Source organism: Stenella coeruleoalba (assembly GCF_951394435.1).
Source record: "Stenella coeruleoalba genome assembly, chromosome: 21".
NCBI classification, from domain to species: domain Eukaryota; kingdom Metazoa; phylum Chordata; class Mammalia; order Artiodactyla; family Delphinidae; genus Stenella; species Stenella coeruleoalba.
In genome coordinates, this window is record NC_137167.1 from 22,779,198 (window position 1) to 22,802,844 (window position 23,647).

The following is a 23,647-nucleotide window of genomic DNA, read 5'->3' on the forward strand; positions in this document are numbered from 1 at the left end:
TTTGATGGTTTCTATGATTTTTTTGTAAAGGTTGTAAATATTACACAAAGAAAAGAATTTATTCTTTAGACACTCCTTTAATAAATTAAAAGACAAAGCATGCACAACCAGAATGTTACAGGCATATAAATACATGTATCTTGAATGTTATCTTCACTTAGAAGAAAGTTTTCCTCCTTCTTAGAAGGTGTTTAGACACACTTGGTGAGCCAAAAGCCATAGCTTGTAGCTGAGCAGTAGATCTGCAGGAAGTGAAGACCTTCTCCACACCTCTTCATAACCAATACGACATCTGTTGTTAAAAAACATATTAACATTAAAAACTTTTTTAAAAAAGGTTTCCTTCCCAATCTTCCACCATGCAGGACAATTTTTGGTTTCTAGAATCTAGTAGTAGTTACTACAACCAGTATTAAAATGTGTTAATGAGAATGAAAAGTTATACTAGAAATAAGACTGCCAATATTTAAATGAAACAATAAATTCTGTGCTAAATAAGAGATCCTTGAGGGAGGAAGAAAGAAGAAACTATGAATTCCTTACCAACACTTCCTTTTCCCATTTGTATCTTCTTTACTTCCAAAACTTCGTTTCTGTCTGAGCACTGGAACACAATGATCTTTATTGGATTGTTCACTTGGTTTTATTGTCTGCATACATTTAATTGTTGTAAGAAACTTGCCACATTCTGGAAATCCACATGACCAAGCAAGATCTTCAGCTGTTTGCCCATTCTTATTACATAAACTGAATTTGAGACAAAAAATTAGTTAAGTAAAAGTTGACAGTAGTTTAGCCTTTTTTTATATCTTCCTAACAAAGGCGCTTTGGGCTCATACAAATGTTGGTTGCAGAATAGAAGAGGTAAAGGAAGCATAGAGGAATTCCATTTTTGCTCACTATTTATCCTCAATGGCTAGCACAGAGTACAGCACAGAGTGGGCATTTTATTTTTGCACGAATGAAAGAGTATTCTTTGTTCACTACAATGAGTTAAGTATGCAAAGGAAGTCAGTGAGAACTTCTATAGAATGGCTTTTCTAAACCAAAACTAAGATGTAACACTGCCATGACAGATGAATAGAACTGTATCTCTGATTGCTTAGGATCCATTTTTTATTTATTCAAATTCAATACATAGTATTAGATGTCATTAACAGCCTAAGTTAACATTTAAACATTATCAACGGCAAGCATCATGTAATTAAGCTGTAGGAGTCTGATTAGTTTAATCCAAGAAAATATAAAATCTGAAGCCACTGATTTCATACTTACTCAATTTGGGCGTCACTGGCTACAAGCAGGCTGAGGCATTCCATGCTTCCAACTTTTGCTGCCTTGTGTAGTGGAGCTTCTCCAAAAACATCCTTACAGACAAAACAGCACATTTTAGTCTCTCCCCGAAACACTCTAGTGTAAGTTGGTGGGTGAAGTCTATTGTTTGAGGAAGCTATTTGAGGAAGCGGGGTTAGAAATGCATTGTACTGGACCGAATTTTTTAATTCTTTTTTTAAAATAAAATTCACTTGGTGCCCTATTAAATACAAAGTTGTCATTAATAAAAATATGTGCAGCCACAGCTACAAACATACATTAAGTTTTAAGTGAATAAAAGCAAACTACAATCCTACAGAATAAAAAAATTACAATTTAAAATTCACCATACTTTAATATTCAATGAAGATGAAAACTACCCTAAGAAAGTTCTGTAAGGAATTGTATTGGTTGTGAGCATGCCTCACAAGTATTGCTATCCTGAGACTTTTAATTTGGTAATGGAGCAATTGTTCCTTTGGAAATGAACTGCAGACCTTGGAAATGCTGTCCCACGTAGTAGCCAGCAACCATATATCCAGCTAATGAGCACCTGAAATGTGGCTAGTCTGAATTGAAATGTGCTGTAAATGTAAACTACACAGCAGATGGAGACGACACATGAAAAGCAAATGTAAAATATCAGTAATGTTTTATATTGATTACATATGAAATGATAATATTTTGGATTAATTGGGTTAGGTTACTAAAATTTTCATGTTTCGTTTTACTTCATTAATGTGGCTACTAGAAAATCTTAACATACGTGTCTCACATTATATTTCTATTGGACATCGCTGCGACAGTCATGTTTCTAATAATTGAAACGACTGAATCTCGGCGTCTAAGAAGTGTTTGTGTGGATTTGGGGTGGAGGGGGAGGGTTGCACACGGCAACAATCAGTTACCTAGTTACCTGTTGGTTGAGGTCAGCGCCGGTCTGCAGCTGCCAGAGAAGAAAGCAAGCAAGGCCGCCACCTGCGGCCAAGTGGACAGGCGACTGCTCGCAGGGATCCGGGGGTGCGTTGACGGAGGCCCCGGTCTCCAGCAGATGCCTCAGACTATCCACCTGCGAGAAAAGAACAGCTCCAGCACCGCCTCGCCTTTGTCAAGGCTCATGCCCTCCCTGGATTGAACATCTTCCTCCACTCCAAAAACCTTCCAACTCTGAAGAAGCTTGGCTTGGCAAGGCCAAGTGGTCAGTAAGCCATCACCCTAGCTAGCCCTCCCTAGAAGACTTAAGCCTGCAGGGCAAAAGCAGCCTGAGTCTCACCTCGGGGTTGCAATCGAGCAACAGCATCTCCCACCTAAAGTAGAGGACTGGAGTGCTTGGGAGAGCAGAGCGGTGAGGCGCTCGCTGCAGACAAACAGGTAAGAGAGCACAAGCCGCCCAAGAGCAGGAGAATTTAAAGATCCCCAGGGCCAGCGGGCCGGCCCCTCCCCGCCGCGCCACAGCTCTGGCTGCGCCCCAGCAGCCCAACCCTGGGCTGCCGGCGTTTCTCCGCCCAGCTGCAGCCGCACGTACACAAACACTGACACGTGCAACTGGGAACCCAGAAACGCTGGCGGGGAGAAAGGAGGAGGAGGCAGCGCGGGTCTGCCAGCTGATTGGCCCAGCGTGAGGCGTCAGGCCCGCCCACCTTGGGGCGGGGCCCCGAGCCTCTCCCCCCGCAGCCCCTGTGCGCGTGCGTCGTGAGGGACAGGATTCCGGGCGGTTGGGCTTCAGCGGCCGCCATGAGGCGCGCTGAGTTCGGCACGTCTCACGCTGTCGTGCTCACCTCTTTAGGCCCTTTGGGGAAGCGGAAGTCGCGGGCGGAGGTTTCGGTTTTTGCTGGGACGCACGTAACCAGGAAACCAGGGAGCTACAAGGAGCTCGGCTGCAACACGACCTTTGGAAGCTGCTACGCTTGGTGCTGGCGCCGAGGTCCCAGCCTCCGGCTCCTGAGGAATGAAAATTCCTTCTTGTCTCACGTTCAAAATCGCCCCAGGCTTGGCTCTGTCCCTCAAGGCCCTGGACGTTTAGGGAGGAAAGCGGAAGCTGAGGGGGCGATGGGGGGGGGCAGGAGGAGGGGCGGCTAAGGTGAGCTAAGGGCATGGGTTTTCCCGCAGGGACTGCGCCCCCCCCCCCCCCCAGCTCCAGCACCCCTCTCGCCTTTGTCAAAGCTCACGCCCTCCCGGGACTGAACATCTGGTTTAAATGGTTTATCAAACCCCACCCTTTCGGGTTTAACATGATACCATGTCCGTTCTGGGAATGATGTAAAACGAGCCAACCACTGTAATGTGACCCCTCTTGGAGGTGGGTTAGGCGCAGTGCTGGCCTTGCCGCCTAGGGAAGTGTTGAGGGTCCCCAGCTTTTAGCCCTGAACTTGCCGAGGCGGGAGCCCCCCACTCATCATGTGGAGAGTTAGGGGATAAACGAAGGGCCCGGGCCGTGGACGCTGAGGACCCTTGGGGCTCTTCCCCGTGGGCAGGGCGGACTAGCTCTGAACCGCTGGGGGGTGGCGGGAGGAAGGCTCTCCGGAGCTCTTTATGCTGAGCCATTCCTTTAGCTTGAGTCATTCGTTTTTGTAAAGCTTTAGGAACAGACAGACATCCTGACTTCAAACCGTAGCCATTGACCGCCTGTCAGATAATCTCTGGACTCTTTCCCTAAGCACTTTTTTATTCGGGTTAATCTAGCTAAAAGCTAAAGCTCCAGCCATATATGTGTTTTCCCTAACATCTTCAGCGATTCCCTTCTATCTGCTGATACCTTTGAGAGCAGGACTGAAAGATAGTTTGTTATAATGCTTGTAGAGGACAAGCTCATTGTCCTGTGAAGATAGGTGGTCTTTTAGTTCTAATTTTGGTTACGGTTTATTGTTTATTTTGTAATAAGAGCCATAAAATAATTTTGCAGTAATTCATATTACTAGACTTATGCAGTGATCCAAGGTGTCAACTGAGAGAAAAATACACAACATGAGAGGTGTGAGTTAAGGTTTATTCAGGGTCTTACTGAGGACTGTAGCCCCAGAGACAGCATTCGGATAGCTCCAGAGAGGTGGGGGGAGGCTACTTTATATGTGATTTTGTTGTTGTTGTTAGGGAACACGTGCAGTCAAATGTATCTTGGTAAAAGATCACTGCCCGTCACAAAGAACAGATATCCCAAGTTAATGATTATAGGGCTTTTCTATGTATGGGAAGCGGGGTTCATTAAAACTCTTCGTGAAATGCATGTGTCTAAGGGCCTGTTTGTCCAAAGCACAGAGCCTCCCGTTTTCATCTTTAAATTTCCTCTGAAGCACAGATTGCCCATCCTGTTATCACCTTAATCTCTTCATCTGAAGCATCCAGTGCCCTGTTGTTCAGCGGCTGCAGCGGGTTAATCTTTGAAGACTTGGATGGTGAGCAAAATGCTCTTTGCTCTTTTATTTGCAAAGGGGTAGTTTTAAACGTCTTCGTTTATATGCATACTCGAACATAAACGTGTATATGTATTTATGTTCAAACACATATATAGAATCGTACTTGTGTTCTTTTTTTAAATATTTAAACTATTCACAGTACATTTTTATGCTAAAGAATATCAGAGATACATGAGAACACATGTCCATATTGCCAGTTTTCCTTTTCTCATATTTTTCAATTAGGTAAGTACTGTTTTTCAAAGCTTCAAATTTGCACAGATGTTCATTTTCAGGATTTCCTAACTAATACAAGGTATTATCAAAGAAGTTCCTAGAGTTCTAAACATAGGTTTTGCAGTTAACGTATCATGCAGTGGGATATTTGTGTAATGGATGCACTTCCACATTACATCCTTTCTCTTGGAAACAAGATTCTGTTCAGCATGCATTAAATCTGGTAATTATTGTTAACTTCCGGTGACATATTTAAATTTCACAAGGAAAGGGAATGTTGTGAGTACTTGTTAAAGCTTTTATCCCATTAATCACTGCATACTTGTCCATTGCTCATGTTTCCAAAAAATTCTTTATATCTCAGGTAAGTATTTGGTTTAGTCTTAAAAATGGGCCTAAAAGCCGTCTAAAAACTGAACAAAGCTGGTAGAGTACAAAAATATACCGAATAAATACATTTGGGGGACAATATCTTACTGGCAAGTAACTGGAGATTTTACTGAACATGTAGCAAGTGGGATCAATTTTCTAAAGTGGAAAATGGTCTAAGATGCATATTCAACAGTCATTCTTCCAAGCATTGCTGATTCTACTTATGTTTAATTTGCTGCTAGATGTGCTTGAACTAATCAAATGTAATTCTGTCTTCACTGGCATGCGCAGTCAGGAAATCCATGTATGATCCTTGTATGATTGTAAAAGCAAAAGATTTCCCACAAATAAATTCTTCTTGTGCCTTATTATATAAACCCTTCCAGCCTTGCTTACTCAAACTTCTTGGAGAAGGTAATAAATTATATAGTTATTATAAACAACTGCTGCTCCAGGATATTGTGGCACAAAGGATAGATAGATATTTAGATAGACAGATAGGTAGATGGAAGGGAGGGAGGGAGGGAAGGGAAGGGAAGGGAAGGAAGAGAAGGAGTGAAAAGGCAACTCTTCTTTACAAAAGAATTCCAAATACTTCACGTAGACACTCCCCACTCCAGGAAACAGAGATTAATCCTCTCCCCACACTGTTCTTTTGAGTGTGGACTACACATAATGCCTTGCTTCTGAAGAGTAAGAGTATAGGAAGAGGGGAAGGTAACTTTACAGTGGAGAAACCTGTGAAATACTACCCTGGCCAGGTATTTGTTAATATTATCAGTGATAAGTCATGATGATAGCATGCATCCCTGATATGATGTGTTGAGAAGGATACTTCATCTCTGCATCTTCCCAAAAGTCCATAACCCAAGTCTAACCATGAGTAAAATACCAGGTAAACCCAGGTTGGGAAACATTCTACAGGATATCTGGCCAGTACAAAACTGTCAAAGTTATAAAAAAAAAAAAAAACAAGGAAAACCTGAGAATCTGTCATAGACCAGAGGAGGCTAAGGAGACATGATGACTAAATGTAGCATGATAACCTGGATGGGATCCTGGAACAGAAAGAGAAAATTACAGTAGTCCCCCGTTATCCACATTTTCAATTTCTGTGGTTTCAGACCAACCATGGTCTGAAAATATTAAATGGAAAATTACAGAAATAAACAATTCATAAATTTTAAATATCATGCCACCCTGAGTAGCATGATGAAATCTCACTCCATCTCCATCTCCGTCCCTCCTGGGAGAGGAATCATCCGTTTGTCCAGGTTAGTCACCTAGTAGCCATCTGGGTTATCAGATTTACTGGGTTACTGTGTTCAAGTAACCCTTATTTACTTAATAATGGCCCCAAAGCACAAGAGTAGTGATGCTGGCAATTCAGATATGCCAAAGAAGTTATAAAGTCCTTCCTTTAAGTAAAAAGGTGAAAATTCTTGATGTAATAAGGAAAGATAAGAAATCAAACACTGAGGTTGTTGAGATCTACAGTAAGAACAACTCTTCTGTTTGTGAAATTGTGAAGAAGGAAAAAGAAATTTATGCTAGTTTTGCTGTCGCACCTCAAACTGCAAAAGTTACACTTAGTTAATTTTCTAGATTTAGTAATGACAGAAGATACCTAAACCAGTATGAAACTAGTTTTAATAAAACAAGGAACGAAAAATCTCACAATTTCTCACAACTTTATTACTTTTTATTCTGATCACTATTTAATTTTTTATTCTGATTAACCAATACACTTTAGTTCCTCTGTAAAACACACTGCCGGTTGCACTGGTCACTGGGAGATCTTACCAGGCTGTTCTGTAGAATACTCATTTACTTGGGATCACAGCAGTTTGAATTTTTTTCCACACTATAAGGATTATTATAATATATAATATAATTAAATATTATATAACTGGTGAGATATGGGTAAGAAGTGAGAGATATAATTTTTAAGAAGACTAAATTGAATGCTTTCAGATTCCTCAAGTAGCTAAGAAAAATGCTTTCAAAGCAGGTGAGGATAAATCAACAGTAAAGGATGGGGAGAAATAGTTCTGCCCTCAAATTGTTCCACAGGCATTTTTCAATTCATATTCCATTTTAAAGAAACATAATCTGGAATTTGTATGCATATGGTTTATGCAAGAAAGACAGTTCTGAACTCTCACATTCATCCTCTATTTAAAGCAATAGCTTCTGACCCTAAGTGAAAAGGTGGGAAAGTAACTATATATTTACATATTTTAAGTTAAAATGTATATCATATGTTTGTATACTCACATTAATTTCCACCTTGATTCTTGTTTAATTGATAAACTACAAGTCCCAATAATACCAGATAAGAGGGCTCTTACTGCATTGATTGTGCAACCTATTTCTTTCATTTAGGAAACAGAGAGTAGCTGAATATATAGAATACCTTCAGAAAAAGCATGCATTATATTTTTTGTGTAGGCCATAGCTAATTGATATATTTGATATATAATTTATCTAGTGTAGAAAGTTGAAACTCATTTTCCTACAGTACCTCAGATTTGTCAAAATTTGTTAACATCCTACTCAAATTAATCTTTGTCCCTAAGAGGAGAAAATATATAGATAAAATATTGGTTTTACTAATCAAGTAATTATTAAAACAACTAAATAACAGTAATATATGATGTCAAGATAAGTTCTACTCAAAGCATATATCTAATATTCTACATTTTCCAGCTACTTTAAATAATGTGTAATTTTGAAGTAAAACAGCTGAGTTTCAAACTTTTGACACATTTTCCCAAATTATCTAATAAATCATTTTTATTATCCAATTATTTTATGCAGGTGCCATTGATAAATTTCTTACATGCTTAATGTTTTTTAAGAACTAAGTAACCAAAATACTTTGAAAATTAGGTCTGTAAATTGCTTCATTCACTATGGAAAGCAGTATCTATCACTCTTCCTCAAAGTATTCAAAATAGAACTACCATATGATTCAGCAGCCCCACTTCTGGGCATATAGCCAAAGAATTTGAAATTAGAATCTCAAAGAGAGGTTTTTCCCTCCACATTCACTGTGGCATTATTCACAATAGCCAAGACAAGGAAGCAACCTAAATGCCTGTCACTGAATGAGAAGATAATGTGGTAGCTATGTAAATGGAATATTATTCAGCCTTAGAACCTGGAGGACATTATGCAAACTGAAATAAGCCAGACACAGAAGAACAAATATAACATGATCCTACTTATACGAGGGATCTAAAATAGACTCATAGAAGCAGAGAGTAGAATGGTTGTTACTAGGGGTTTGGGGGGGGTGCGGAATGAGGAGGTGGTGGGCAGAGGGTATAAAGTTTCAGTTATGCAAGTACTAGAGATCTACTGTACAGACCAGTGCCTACAGTTAACAATATTGTGTTGTATACTTAAAATTTTGCTAAGAGGGTACCTCTTATGCTTTAGTGTTCAAATAAATTAGGTGGGAAGAAACTTTTGGAGATGATGAATATACTTAGCATGGATTGTGGTGATGGTTTCATGGGTATATATTTACGTCCAACGCCATCAAGTTGTATACATTAAATATATACAGCTTTTTATATGTCAATCATACATCAAAGTGATTTTTTTTACATCTTTATTGGAGTATAATTGCTTTACAATGGTATGTTAGTTTCTGCTTTATAACAAAGTGAATCAGTTATACATATGTTCCCATATCTCTTCCCTCTTGCGTCTCCCTCACTCCCACCCTCCCTATCCCACCCCTCTAGGTGGTCACAAAGCACCGAGCTGATCTCCCTGCGCTATGCGGCTGCTTCCCATTAGCTATCTACCTTACATTTGGTAGTGTATACATGTCCATGCCACTCTCTCACCCCGTCAGAGCTCACCCCTCCCCCTCCCCATATCCCCAAGTCCATTCTCTAGTAGGTCTGTGTCTTTATTCCTGTCTTACCCCTAGGTTCTTCATGACATTTTTTTTTTCTTAGATTCCATATGTGTGTGTTAGCATACGGTATTTGTTTTGCTCTTTCTGACTTACTTCACTCTGTATGACAGACTCTAGGTCCATCCACCTCGTTACAAATAACTCAATTTCGTTTCTTTTTATGGCCGAGTAATATTCCATTGTATATATGTGCCACATCTTCTTTATCCATTCATCCAATGATGGACACTTAGGTTGTTTCCATCTCCTGGCTATTGTAAATAGAGCTGCAATGATCATTTTGGTACATGACTTTTTGAATTATGCTTTTCTCAGGGTATATGCCCACTAGTGGGATTGCTGAGTCATATGGTAGTTCTATTTGTAGTTTTTTAAGGAACTTCCATACTGTTCTCCATAGTGGGTGTACCAATTCACATTCCCACCAGCAGTGCAAGAGTGTTCCCTTTTCTCCACACCCTCTCCAGCATTTATTGTTTCTAGATTTTTTGATGATGGCCATTCTGATGGGTGTGAGATGATATCTCATTGTAGTTTTGATTTGCATTTCTCTAATGATTAATGATGTTGAGCATTCTTTCGTGTGTTTCTTGGCAATCTGTATATCTTCTTTGGAGAAATGTCTATTTAGTTCTTCTGCCCATTTTTGGATTGGGTTGTTTGTTTTTTTGTTATTGAGCTGCATGAGCTGCTTGTAAATTTTGGAGATTAATCCTTTATCAGTTGCTTCATTTGCAAATATTTTCTCCCATTCTGAGGGTTGTCTTTTGGTCTTGTTTATGGATTCCTTTGCTGTGCAAAAGCTTTGAAGTTTCATTAGATCCCATTTGTTTATTTTTGTTTTTATTTCCATTTCTCTGGCAGGTGGGTCAAAAAGGATCTTGCTGTGATTTATGTCACAGAGTGTTCTGCCTATGTTTTCCTCTAAGAGTGTGATAGTTTCTGGCCTTACATTTAGGTCTTTAATCCATTTTGAGCTTATTTTTGTGTATGGTGTTAGGGAGTGTTCTAATCTCATACTTTTACATGTACCTGTCCAGTTTTCCCAGCACCATTTATTGAAGAGGCTGTCCTTTCTCCACTGTACTTTCCTGCCTCCTTTATCAAAGATAAGGTGACCATATGTGCGTGGGCTTATCTCTGGGCTGTCTATACTGTTCCATTGATTTATATTTCTGTTTTTGTGCCAGTACCATACTGTCTTGATTACTGTAGCTTTGTAGTGTAGTCTGAAGTCAGGGAGCCTGATTCCTCCAGCTCCGTTTTTCGTTCTCAAGATTGCTTTGGCTATTCAGGGTGTTTTGTGTTTCCATACAAATTGTGAATTTTTTTGTTCTAGTTCTGTGAAAAATGCCAGTGGTAGTTTGATAGGGATTGCATTGAATCTGTAGATTGCTTTAGGTAATAGAGTCATTTTCACAATGTTGATTCTTACAATCCAAGAACATAGTATATCTCTCCATCTATTTGTATCATCTTTAATTTCTTTCATCAGTGTCTTATAATTTTCTGCATACAGGTCTTTTGTCTCCTTAGGTAGGTTTATTCCTAGATGTTTTATTCTTTTTGTTGCAATGGTAAATGGGAGTGTTTTTTTGATTTCACTTTCAGATTTTTCATCATTAGTGTATAGGAATGCCAGAGATTTCTGTGCATTAATTTTGTATCCTGCTACTTTACCAAATTCATTGAATAGCTCTAGTAGTTTTCTGGTAGCATCTTTAGGATTCTCTAATTATAGTATCATGTCATCTGCAAACAGTGACTGCTTTACTTCTTCTTTTCCGATTTGGATTTCTTTTATTTCCTTTTCTTCTCTGATTGCTGTGGCTAAAACTTCCAAAACTATGTTGAATAAGAGTGGTGAGAGTAGGCAACCTTGTCTTGTTCCTAATCTTAGTGGAAATGCTTTCAGTTTTTCACCATTGAGGACGATGTTGACTGTGGGTTTGTCATATATGGCCTTTATTATGTTGAGGAAAGTTCCCTCTATGCCTGCTTTCTGCAGGGTTTTTATCATAAATAGGTGTTGAATTTTGTCAAAAGCTTTCTCTGCATCGATTGAGATGGTCATATGGTTTTTCTCCTTCAATTTGTTAATATGATGTATCATGTTGATTGATTTGTGTATATTGAAGAATCCTTGCATTCCTGGGGTAAACCCCAGTTGATCATGTGTATGATCCTTTTAATGTGCTGTTGGATTCTGTTTGCTAGTATTTTGTTGAGGATTTTTGCATCTACGTTCATCAGAGATATTGGCCTGTAGTTTTCTTTCTTTGTGATATCCGTGTCTGGTTTTGGTATCAGGGTGATGGTAGCCTCATAGAATGAGTTTGGGAGTGTTCCTCCCTCTGCTATATTTTGGAAGAGTTTGAGAAGGATAGGTGTTAGCTCTTCTCTAAATGTTTGATAGAATTCGCCTGTGAAGCCATCTGGTCCTGGGCTTTTTGTTGGAAGATTTTTAATCACTGTTTCAATTTCAGTGCTTGTGATTGGTCTATTCATATTTTCTATTTCTTCCTGGTTCAGTCTTGGCAGGTTGTGCCTTTCTAAGAATTTGTCCATTTCTTCCAGGTTGTCTATTTCATTGGCATAGAGTTGCTTGTAGTAATCTCTCATGATCTTTTGTATTTCTGCAGTTTTAGTTGTTACTTCTCCTTTTTCATTTCTAATTCTGTTGATTTGAGTCTTCTCCCTTTTTTTCTTGATGAGTCTGGCTAATAGTTTATCAGTTTTGTTTATCTTCTCAAAGAACCAGCTTTTAGTTTTATTGATCTTTGCTATCGTTTCCTTCATTTCTTTTTCATTTATTTCTGATCTGATCTTTATGATCTCTTTCCTTCTGCTAACTTTGGAGATTTTTTTGTTCTTCTTTCTGTAATTGCTTTAGGTGCAAGGTTAGGTTGTTTATTTGAGATGTTTCCTGTTTCTTAAGGTAGGGTTGTATTGCTATAAACTTCCCTCTTAGAACTGCTCTTGTTGCATCCCATAGGTTTTGGGTTATCGTGTCTCCCTTGTCATTTGTTTCTAGGTATTTTTTGATTTCCTCTTTGATTTCTTCGGTGGTCACTTTGTTATTAAGTAGTGTATTGTTTAGCCTCCATGTGTTTGTATTTTTTACAGATCTTTTCCTGTAATTGATATCTAGTCTCATAGCGTTGTGGTCAGTGAAGATACTTGATACAATTTCAATTTTCTTAAATTTACCAAGGCTTGATTTGTGACCCAAAATATGATCTATCCTGGAGAGTGTTCCATGAGCCCTTGAGAAAAATGTGTATTCTTTTGTTTTTGGATGGAATGTCCTATTAATATCAATTAAGTCCATCTTGTTTAATGTATCATTTAAAGCTTGTGTTTCCTTGTTTATTTTCATTTTTGGATGATCTGTCCATTGGTGAAATTGGGGTGTTAAAGTCCCCTACTATTATTGTGTTACTGTTGATTTCCTCTTTTATGGCTGTTAGCATTTGCCTTATGTATTGAGGTGCTTCTATGTTGGGTGCATAAATATTTACAATTGTTATATCTTCTTCTTGGATTGATCCCTTCATCGTTATGTAGTGTCTTTCTTTGTCTCTGGTAATAGTCTTTATTTTAAAGTCTATTTAGTCTGATACAAGAATTGCTACTCCAGCTTTCTTTTGGTTTCCATTTGCATGGAATATCTTTTTTCCATCCCCTCACTTTCAGTCTGTATGTGTCCCTAGGTCTGAAGTAGGTCTCTTGTAGACAGCATATATATAGGTCTTGTTTTTGTATCCATTCAGCCAGTCTGTGTTTTGGTGGGAGCATTAAATCCATTCACATTTAAGGTCATTAATTATCAATATGTATGTTCCTGTTAGCATTTTCTGAATTGTTTTGGGTTTGTTATTGTAGGTCTTTTCCTTGTGTTTCTTGCCTAGAGAAGTTCCTTTAGCATTTGTTGTAAAGCTGGTTTGGTGGTGCTGAACTCTCTCAGCTTTTGCTTGTCTGTAAAGGATTTAATTTCTCCATCAAATCTGAATGAGATCCTTGCTGGGTAGAGTAATCTTGGTTGTAGGTTTTTCTCCATCATCACTTTAAATATGTCCTGCCAGTCCCTTCTGGCTTGCAGAGTTTCTGCTGAAAGATCAGCTGTTAACCTTATGGGGATTCCCTTGTGTGTTATGTGTTTGTTTTTCCCTTGCTGCTTTTAATATGTTTTCTTTGTATTTAAATTTTGACAGTTTGATAGTATGTGTCTTGGCGTGTTTCTCCCTGGATTTATCCTGTATGGGACTCTCTGTGCTTCCTGGACTTCATTAACTATTTCCTTTCCCATATTAGGGAAGTTTTCAACTATAATCTCTTCAAATATTTTCTCAGTCCCTTTCTTTTTCTCTTCTTCTTCTGGAACCCCTATAATTCGAATGTTGGTGCGTTTAATGTTGTCCCAGAGGTCTCTGAGACTGTCCTCAGTTCTTTTCATTCTTTTTTCTTTATTCTGCTCTGCAGTAGTTATTTCCACTATTTTATCTTCCAGGTCACTTATCCGTTCTTCTGCCTCAGTTATTCTGCTATTGAACCCTTCTAGAGTATTTTTAATATCATTTATTGTGTTGTTCATCATTGCTTGTTTCCTCTTTAGTTCTTCTAGGTCTTTGTTAAATGTTTCTTGCATTTTCTCTATTCTAGTTCCAAGATTTTGGATCATCTTTACTATCATTATTCTGAATTGTTTTTCAGGTAGACTGACTATTTCCTCTTCATTTGTTAGGTCTGGTGGGTTTTTACTTTGCTCCTTCATCTGCGGTGTGTTTTTCTGTCTTCTCATTTTGCTTATCTTACTGTGTTTGGGGTCTCCTTTTTGCAGGCTGCAGGTTTGTAGTCCCCGTTGTTTTTGGTGTCTGTCCCCAGTGGCTAAAGTTGGTTCAGTGCGTTGTGTAGGCTTCCTGGTGGAAGGGACTAGTGCCTGTGTTCTGGTGGATGAGGCTGGATCTTGTCTTTCTGGTGGGGAGGTCCACGTCTGGTGGTGTGTTTTGGGGTGTCTGTGGACTTATTATGATTTTGGGCAGCCTCTCTGCTAATGGGTGGGGTTGTGTTCCTTTCTTGCTAGTTGTTTGGCATACGGTGTCCAACACTGTAGCTTGCTGGTCGTTGAGTGAAGCTGGGTGTTGGTGTTGAGATAGAGATCTCTGGGAGATTTTCGCTGTTTGATATTACGTGGAGCTGGGAGGTCTCTTGTGGACCAGTGTCCTGAAGTTGGCTCTCCCACCTCAGAGGCACAGCACTGACTCCTGGCTGCAGCACCAAGAGCCTTTCATCCACATGGCTCAGAATAAAAGGGAGAAAAAGTAGAAAGAAAGAAAGAGGATAAAATAAAATAAAGTAAGATAAAATAAAATAAAGTTATTAAGGTAAAAAATAATTATTAAGAAAAAAAATTTTTAAGTAAAAAAAAAAGGAAAACAGACGGATAGAACCCTAGGACAAATGGTGAAAGCAAAGCTATACAGACAAAATCTCACAGAGAAGCATACACATACACACTCACAAAAAGAGGAAAAGGGGAAAAAATCATAAATCTTGCTCTCAAAGTCCACCTCCTCAATTTGGGATGATTCGTTGTCTATTCAGGTATTCCACAGATGCAGGGTACATCAAGTTCATTGTGGAGATTTAATCCACTGCTCCCGAGGCTGCTGGGAGAGATTTCCCTTTGTCTTCTTTGTTCGAAGAGCTCACAGGGGTTCAGTTTAGGATTTGGCCCCGCCTCTGCGTGTAGGTCGCAGGAGGGTGTCTGTTCTTCGCTCAGACAGGACAGGGGTTAAAGGAGCAGCTGACTCAGGGGCTCTGGCTCACTCAGGCCGGGGGGGGGGGGGGGGGGGAGGGGTGCAGATGCGGGGCGAGCCTTCGGCGGCAGAGGCCAGCGTGACGTTGCACCAGCCTGAGGCGCGCCGTGTGTTCTCCCGGGGGAGTTTTCCCTGGATCGCGGGACCCTGGCAGTGGCGGGCTGCACAGGCTCCCGGGAGGGGAGGTGTGGATAGTGACCTGTGCTCGCACACAGGCTTCTTGGTGGCGGCGGCAGCAGCCTTAGCGTCTCAGGCCCGTCTCTGGGGTCCGCGCTTTTAGCCGCGGCTCTTGCCTGTCTCTGGAGCTCCTTTAAGCAGCGCTCTTAATCCCCTCTCCTCACGCACCAGGAAACAAAGAGGGAAGAAACACCTCAAAGTGATTTTTAAAAAAGAAAAAAATTACAAGAAAAGATTTGGGAATATTTATTTTAAATGGACTTAATCAAATTTTAAAAAATCGAGGGATCAAAAGAAACAAGAAAGTGAAAAGACCCCATAGAATAGGAGAAAATATTTGCACATTATATACCTGATAAGAGTCCAGTATCTGGACTATATAAAGAATGTTTATAACTCAGCAATAAAAGGACAGCCCAACTACAAAATTGGCAAAGGATTAACATCGCTCCAAATAAGATACACAGGTGGCCAATAAGCACATGAAAAGAGTCTCAACATCATTTTTCATTATGGAAATGCAAATCAGAGCCACAAGATAACACTTCACATTCACTAGGATGGCTATTATCAGAAAGATGAACAATCACCAGTGTCGGTGAGGATGTGGAACCCTCACACGTTGCTGGTGGAAAAGCAAAAAGCCACTTTGGAAAACAGTTTGGCAATGTCTCAAAATCTTAAACATAGAATTACTATGTGACCCAGCAATCCCCTTCCTAGGTTTATACCCAAAAGAATTAAAAACCTATGTCTACACAAAAACAAGTATGTGAAAACTACCAGCATTATTCAGGATAGCCAAAAGCTAGAAACAACTCACATGTTCATCAGATGATGAACAGATTTTTTTAAATGTGTTATATCCGTATAATGAAATATTATTCAGCCAAAAATAGGAACGAAGTACTGATACATGCTACAACATGCACGAACCTTGTAAACATTATGTAAAAGAAGCCAGACACAAAAGGCCACATACTGTATGATTCCATTTATATGGAGTATGCAGAATAGACAAATCTGTAGAGACAGAAGGTAGGTTAGTGATTGCTAGGGGCTGAAAGGAGGAAAAGATTGGGGAGTGACTGCTAATTTCTACAGGGTTTCTTTTGAAGTGATTAAAATGTTCCAGAATTAGATATTGGTGGTGGTTGCACAACCTTAAGCAATTAACATTCACAGCACTGGAGATAGGGCACTAACTAGTAAAGAGGGTCTGGGAAGGTCACCGTCAGTCTCTACTACACCTGCCCTTCCTTTTAAAATCATATATTTCTTTCAGATTTTACATCATCGATTAAGGTCTATAATTTCTATTATAGCATTTTCTAAATTCACTGCATGCTATGCAAACACTTGTCAAGTTTCAAATTATAATTTTATATCTTATCCCAAGATTTGGCAGAAATAAACATATATTCTTGCTGTTTAAAATCTTCTCTTAGTTCTCATTTTCTGAAATTAAAAAGTACTGAATTTTAGCTTACCCTCTTGTGGGAGTCCTGCCATTTTAAACAATCATGTTAGCTCTGCTTTTTGGAGAACAGTATGGAATAATGATGAAGTACACAGGCATTCTGGCAGCCCAGCTGTCCCACCTGCCAGCCCTGTGATCTGAGGCAAGTTGCTTAACTTCTTCACTGGTGCCTCAGTTTCCTCCCACATTAAGTGGGCCTCATAACCACCAGTATTTCATAAAGTTTTGTAGGAGTTAGTACCTGTAAAGCACTTAGAACAAAGAACAAATCCTGGCCTATAGTAAGAGCTCAATAAATCTTTGCTTATATTTTCTAGGTCCTCCCCAAATATTCTTTTAAGCTTCAGCAACAGAAACCCTGTGGAGTATTGTAACCACAGAAGGCAACGTGAGTTTAAATGGATTTTGCTTTCTGATTTGTTTCTTTTCTGATGACCTTCCTGAATGTGTCAACTTTTTTCTTAGCCTTTTTGGATACAATAGCACATGGGCTTAAGTCTTCAGTGAAATAAAAACTTCTATAACCAGTTTCTGAGTAAACTGATGGTTCTATAGACATCATCCTATTTGGATTGTCTTTCTTCTAAATACTTCACCTAATATTGCTTCACCCTAAAGTTCATTGGAAGCTTTTACATTTACTAGTGCAACCATAGATTTTTAGAGTCCTATAATCAAAGAATTTTACATATCTAGGGACAGACGTTTTGAAATCCTCTAGTTCAAACTACTTATAGTCTAAACTACAGATGAGGAAATTGACTCTTAAGAAGATTATATGACTCTTCCAAAATCACAGATACTTCGGTGATTTTTTCTCTCTGGTATACTGAATTATCTCCCTTTTCTGCAACTTCATTCTCATTAATGAAGCAATTTATTGTCGAAAATAGTATCATAAAATTGTATAAATGCTGCTTTCCAATAATACTAAAGGTCTATTGAGTTCTCTTCACCACCAATCAGGAACCTTTACTGGAAGCTTGTTCCTGATTGGTGAAAGCCTGCTGTAACAGTGGAATTCCAAGGAGTAAACAAAAAAGCATAGCAACAACTGAGTTTGCTGTCTCACTACCCTGAGCCTAGGCCAACCTGGACTCCTTCATCCCAGATGAGGTGGCCTCTACATTTTATATGAAGGCTCTGATTTTCCCTTCAACTGTGATCCACCTTATAACATGGCAATCCAATACAGACAGGAAGATAAAACTGAACAACACAGCTAAAATAAAGTATATTCCCAGGTAAAATAGACAAATGCTTTCATTTAAAATGGATTAGTTTGATGAGCTTCAGTTACAAGGCAACAGGAAGGTACCAGTGCACAGGAACTGTATCTATGGGCAGTGTCACCAATTCCTACTAGTGGCAGCAGCTGTGGTGGGTGACATGACTCACTGGAGTGTGTGATCTCATAGCCAGAAAGGATTTGCAAACAGCTCTGATCATTAATCCCATGCTGTGGAAACAGACATGGAGGAGTGCTGTGCTTCTCATAGCTATAGAGGGTCCTGGTTTCCTAAGAAGGAATGTTCACATCCCAGAGCTGGTAGTTTGGTGCCCTATCCCTAGGTGATGAGAGGAAGATGCTTTTTATAATGACTGCCAAGTTGGAGTGGAGTCTCTCTTTGCATTTTCTGGGGGAAGATTCTACCATATTATTTTTTAATATAATTTTTTAATTTACAGAATACCTACTGTGGAGACAGGATGAAGTTGACCAGTGAAAAGTTGCCCAAGAACCCCTTTTATACTTCTCTATCCCACTATGCTGCTAATAAACAAAAACTCTTCCAATGGAGAAAGGAAAAGACTGGTACAAATCCTGATAATATTTTCACTAAAAGTTAATTAGGTACACCAGAGCAAAAGAAACAAGAAATATGAGTCTTATTGCTGGCAAGCAAGCGGTTAAGTTTACAGTCTTTTCTAGCTTTTCTGTAAGAATCTGTGAAATTGCTTGAAGCTACCTGGTAGCAGATCATCAGTGAAGAAGTTTCATAATGAGATCCTGATCCTGGTTTTACTCTCAGGACTTTAGGACACCCTTCTGGAAAAGAGAAGCCAGATGTCAGTTCTGTTAAAGAGAACAGTACCATGCTTTACTTGAAATTAGCATTTAAAGCTACCATTTTTTTCTATAGACTTAAAAAAATTAAATTGGGGATGGTTAGCTCATCTAGTTAGAGTAGTTCTAATTAAGACTCAAATTAAGAATTTCACTCACCCAGAGGCCAGCTTTGTCTGAAGAATTCCACGTAGACTGCATTGCTAGAGCTCCTGCCTAGTAGAAAAGAGGGTTAGTTTGACAACCAGCCAATATATTTCTTAATTATATAAGGCACAGTGTCAGGTATTGTGATAGTGCTTTCTTTTTTTAAGGTAGTGCTTTTTCCTTGAACTAAGGAGGTCAGTTTTAGGAATGAGAACTAGGAGGGAAACTAGTACAGTGTCAGATGAATTCTATTTAATTTATTACTTTAAGAGAGAAAATTCATATTGTATGGATAAAGATGGAATTCTTTACTTTTTAAAAAATCAGATCATTACAGCCATGCTAGTTTGGTGGAAAAGGCATTGCACCTCTTGAAGGAAAGAATAAGAAGAGGGGATACTCTGGCATATTTCCTACGAGGTCAACTGTATTTTGAAGAGGTATCATTTTTTGTTGATTTGTTTTCATATAAAGCTGCTGTTAGATCTTCATAGCAAAATTTCCTATAGAGTTCCTTACATTGTTAAACCAGGGAAATTCTGTCAAATTCCATAGATTATTGTTGTGGATTTAAGTATGATAAATTGGTCCCAGCTTACGGAATATTCAACCTTTCTCCATAAAAATCATTCTAATTAATGTCATTTATAGGAGTCATTTTGGTATGAAATCCATTTTCACATGATAAATTAAAAATCTAATTTTTATATTTTGCCCGATATATTCAACATCATTTATAAAATATTTTCATTTTATTAACAATGAAAAATCCTGATTCTTATCTAGTACTTAAAGGCAGCTTTATATGTTCCTATATGGAGTAAGGAGGGAATTTCCCTCTTTATCCACATTATGCTGAGGTTTGCAAAGTAGGTCTAGGAGGACCTATGCAAACTATCACTCCAACTTCAGCAATATAGCTTCAGTTGTTCATTGAACCCCAAGGGAAGATGTGAAAAGGGACCAGCTGTCCCCAACCCCTCACTATCCATTGAATGTTTGGGCAGCTGTTCAACTATATCCCACTTACTTATCTTTTGATGGCTCCTTCATTCATTCTGGCAAAAAATATTTGTTGAGGACTCATAACGCACCTGTCACTGTGAGGATCACATAGCACAATGGTTCAGAGAATGATCTTTCAGCTTTGGGCATAGGTTCCAATACGGTTCTATTTCTTGTTAACTGTATCCTTGGGCACAAATGCTTAACCTCTTGGTGCCTCAGTTTCCTCATCTATAAAAGAGGGTAATAATATGTATTTCATAGAGCTATTATGAGGGTATATTAATTGTAAAAATACTAACAGGGCCTGGCACCTAGTAAGTGCTTTATAAGTATTTGCTACTATTATGCTAGGTACTAGCTATACAGTAATGAGGGGGTTAGAATGGGCCCCATTTCATAGAGCTTACAGTCTAGAGGAAGAAATTAAATTAATATATAATTAAAAATAAGTTAAAGTACTATGAAAGCAATTAACTGGGTACTCTGAGAGAGAATAACTTAGGGATAGGGCGGAAATACCTGTTGTTGAAACTAAAACTTGAAGAAAAGGAAACATTTAATGCAAACAGCCACAGGGAAGTGCATTCCAGGTAGAAGGGAGAACAAATGCAACGTTTCTGAGATGAGGAAGAGTTTGGTGAGCTCTAGGAATTAAGAGACCAATGTCATGGTCAGCGAGGCAGAGAATGACTCTAGATAAGCCTTGTTTAAAATGTAGTGAGAAGCCATTGAAGTGTTTTGAGACTGTGATGAATGGATTGGAAGGGAAGCATAGAACCAAGACCAGTTTAGGGGAAAATTATACTAGTTGGGTCAAGAGAGGATGGTGATCTTGACCCAGCGGTGGAGCTGGGTCCTGGATTTATTTTGGAGATACAAGTAATGGCATCATGGACTGAAAAATAGAGAAGTGGGGAGGAGTGAGTTTTGAGGGAACCATCAGGAGGTCAGTTTTTGGACATTTTATGTTTGAGATTCCCCTCAGTCATCCAAGTATACATGTTTCAAAGTAGAAACTACATGTAAGACTCTAGATCTCAAAGGAGAAGTCTGAGTTGAAAGTATATATCTGAGATTTTCCAGCATGTATCTGGTATTTAAAATCATGAAAAACTAAAAGGACTTCCTTTCTCTTCCTCTGTATAGAGTATTCTAAGTTTTCCAGCCCTCTTATATGTTGGCCAAACACTAGCCAGAAAGGAGAATGAATCTTTACAACTCAGTCATTTACTCATTGTTGTATGTTCTTTAAGATAAATATTTGTTAGCATTTTGGTACAGTTTTTATTAATTTTATCAGTTTGTTGATTAATTACAGTTTATGAAAAGAGAAATTCAATTGTTTCTGTGTTTTCCAAAAGTTGCTTTTCTCTGGCCTGCTCTTCCTAGTAATGACCTTCCAACTCAGAGACTCTCTTTCCACTGTTACAAATGATTTATTCTTTAGCGTAAGGCATTTTCCATGGTGGATTAAGACATAAGCCCCATTTTTTTTTTTTTTTTAATGAGGTACGCGGGCCTCTCACTGTTGTGGCCTCTCCCGTTGCAGAGCACAGGCTCCAGACGCGCACGCTCAGCGGCCATGGCCCACGGGCCCAGCCGCTCCGCGGCATGTGGGATCTTCCCAGACCGGGGCACAAGCCCGTGTCCCTTGCATCGGCAGGTGGACTCTCCACCACAGTGCCACCAGGGAAGCCCAAGCCCCATTTTTGTTCCTTACACTTCAGCGTATTTGTTATTATATCCTATAACGCTGAGGAGCCTTAAATGAATGACATATAACACGTAGGTTTTCATAGGAAGTATGGGAGAAAGATAATTTTGGAGAATCACATGTTTGTTTTTCTGTGTCTTCTCCCTAGCTAGAAAATGGCAAAACTGGAAGAGCCATATCATAGTGGATATTTAGTAGTAGCAGATATGCTGATGTTTATCTTTTCTCAGAGTCTTTGGCCCCATCTCTGAAGTTTCTCAGACTCCAGGAGTAGCGGGTGATATGGCAGGCTGGAATGAGCAGAGGGCTAGGCTATCATTTAGACAGCGGTTTGGCAATAGCCAAGAGTAAGAGTGAAAGCCAAAGAGAGTCTGACCTAGGTTCCTCCTGGTCAGTTCCCTCAGTTGCCATATTTAGGTTTATTTTATTGATTTTATAGTGTGTTGATTGTTGTCAATAGCTTACTTGCAAATTCCATAAATTTGTTGCTGTCTTGTTTTATTTGGTGCTGCTAGCTAGAGTTAGGTGGGAACTAAGTATTTGGGATTACTTTAAGGTAATAATGAAAATAATTCAGTATTTCCTGGGAGCTTACAGGGATGGTATAAAGAAGCATTAGAACAGTTTGAAGAAATCAAGGAAAAGGATCATCAGGCAACTTACCAGCTAGGACTGATGTATTATGATGGTCTGGGGATAACCGCAGACGCTGTAAGTTATTGTTTTGTTCACAGTGTTTAAGATTTCATTGTTTATGGATTATTTGATATATTTAAAATTATATTTTAATGATATATTTCTTACTTATATTTAAATAATTATCTATCATTTCAGCATTTAAAGGATAGCAGTAGTCATTTTTACATTTACGTGAAAAACAAATTTCTTTTTGCCCCTCTCCTTGCTACTATTAGCCGTCAATAACATTTTTGCTTTAAAATGTTTTCCTTTGTTTTTAAAAGTTACTTCAAAGCTACATGAACATGGAGAAAAGTTAGAAAATAAGCAAAAATAAGATCACTCCAAATTTTACTATCAAATATGAACTTTGTTATTAGAGTATATTCTTCCATGTATTGCCCTATGCAAAAAAAAAAAGATAAGCTGAAACCAGAATGTGTTCATTAGACAGTCACACTTGCTATGAAACTTCTTAAGTCTCTCTCTAGAATGCGAATTTTTTTGAAAAATTGGTTTTTATACTTATTCGTGCTTTCTAACTCAATGGTCCCCTATTTCTATTTAAATGGTATCATGACTGCACCATCACCCAAGTTATAGGATTATTTAACATGGAATTTAGAAATAGGTCCTTGGAAAATGGTAATAACGGTAGGATAATATTCATCACTATATCTTTTTAAAACTTTTAAACAATCTAACCAGAAAGAATTTACATAAACAAAAAGAATCAACAATTTGAGTTTACCAAAGATATAATAATAATACCAGTGAAAAATATTGGCTGCACAAAAATAAAGCGGAAAGCAATAAAATGCTTAATTTCTGACAGGGCCTAACCAGAAGAAATACAATAGAAATTAGATGACAATTGAACTCTAGTCTCAAAAAGTTAAGAAAACACATTTTGTCAATCAAACATGAGGAGACTGGGGAACAAATTGCAATGAAACAACTTAAACTTGTGAAAACAAATCTTTAAAAATTTTACTTTCCAAAAATAGAATTTATACTGAATACATCTACCAAAACTAACACATATTCCCTAATACCATTTAATACCCAGTTTATATTCAAAATTCTCAAATTGTCCCAAAGTAGTCTTTCAAGCCAGCATTCAATCAGAGACCACCCAATGCATTGAGTTGTAATATCTACAAGTTTCTTTAATCTAGATTAACTCTCTCTCCTGCCTTTTTTCATAATACTGACTTTATTAGAAGTGACACTTATATGGTACTTATGCAGAAAAATGTCTTCTTTTGTAATTCATACTGAAATATTTAGGGGTGAAGTGTCCTGAT

The 23,647-nt window shown here is 38.6% G+C and overlaps 2 protein-coding genes across 5 annotated transcripts in view; one reads left to right on the forward strand and one right to left on the reverse strand.

Moving 5' to 3' along the window:
* Positions 1–42: 42 nt before the first annotated feature.
* ANKRD37 (ankyrin repeat domain 37) lies at positions 43–3,686 on the reverse strand. Of its 2 annotated transcripts, XM_079909181.1 has the most exons (5): positions 2,588–3,686; positions 2,231–2,383; positions 1,276–1,367; positions 544–747; positions 43–292 (listed from the first exon to the last, which is right to left on the reverse strand). In XM_079909181.1, coding segments are annotated over exons 1-5 (477 nt in total). In that variant the 5' UTR covers positions 2,615–3,686; the 3' UTR covers positions 43–291. The 2 variants fall into 2 exon arrangements, with proteins under 2 accessions (XP_079765307.1, XP_079765306.1); XM_079909180.1 differs by lacking the exon at positions 43–292 and having other exon boundaries at positions 361–747.
* Positions 3,687–4,601: 915 nt separating this feature from the next.
* Positions 4,602–23,647, forward strand: part of LRP2BP (LRP2 binding protein) — a 33,839-nt gene continuing 14,793 nt past the window's right edge. Inside the window, exons 1-4 of one of the 3 annotated variants that reach the window (XM_079909264.1) lie at positions 4,602–4,706; positions 18,415–18,541; positions 19,268–19,380; positions 22,260–22,373. In XM_079909264.1, coding sequence (XP_079765390.1) covers positions 4,704–4,706; positions 18,415–18,541; positions 19,268–19,380; positions 22,260–22,373 — 357 coding nt within the window. In that variant the 5' untranslated portion in view covers positions 4,602–4,703. Of the gene's footprint in view, positions 4,707–17,042; positions 17,114–18,414; positions 18,542–19,267; positions 19,381–22,259; positions 22,374–23,647 lie in introns of those variants that run through there. The other 2 variants (XM_079909265.1, XM_079909266.1) reach the window with 2 other exon arrangements.

Coding starts and splice junctions, on each gene's coding strand:
- ANKRD37 (XM_079909180.1), bottom strand. CDS start 2,614: ATGCTGTTGCTCGATTGCAACCCCGAG. Junction 2,384..2,587: donor TGCTCGATTGCAACCCCGAG/GTGAGACTCAGG, acceptor CTTTTCTCGCAG/GTGGATAGTCTGAGGCATCT. Junction 1,368..2,230: donor GCGCTGACCTCAACCAACAG/GTAACTAGGTAA, acceptor TTTGTCTGTAAG/GATGTTTTTGGAGAAGCTCC.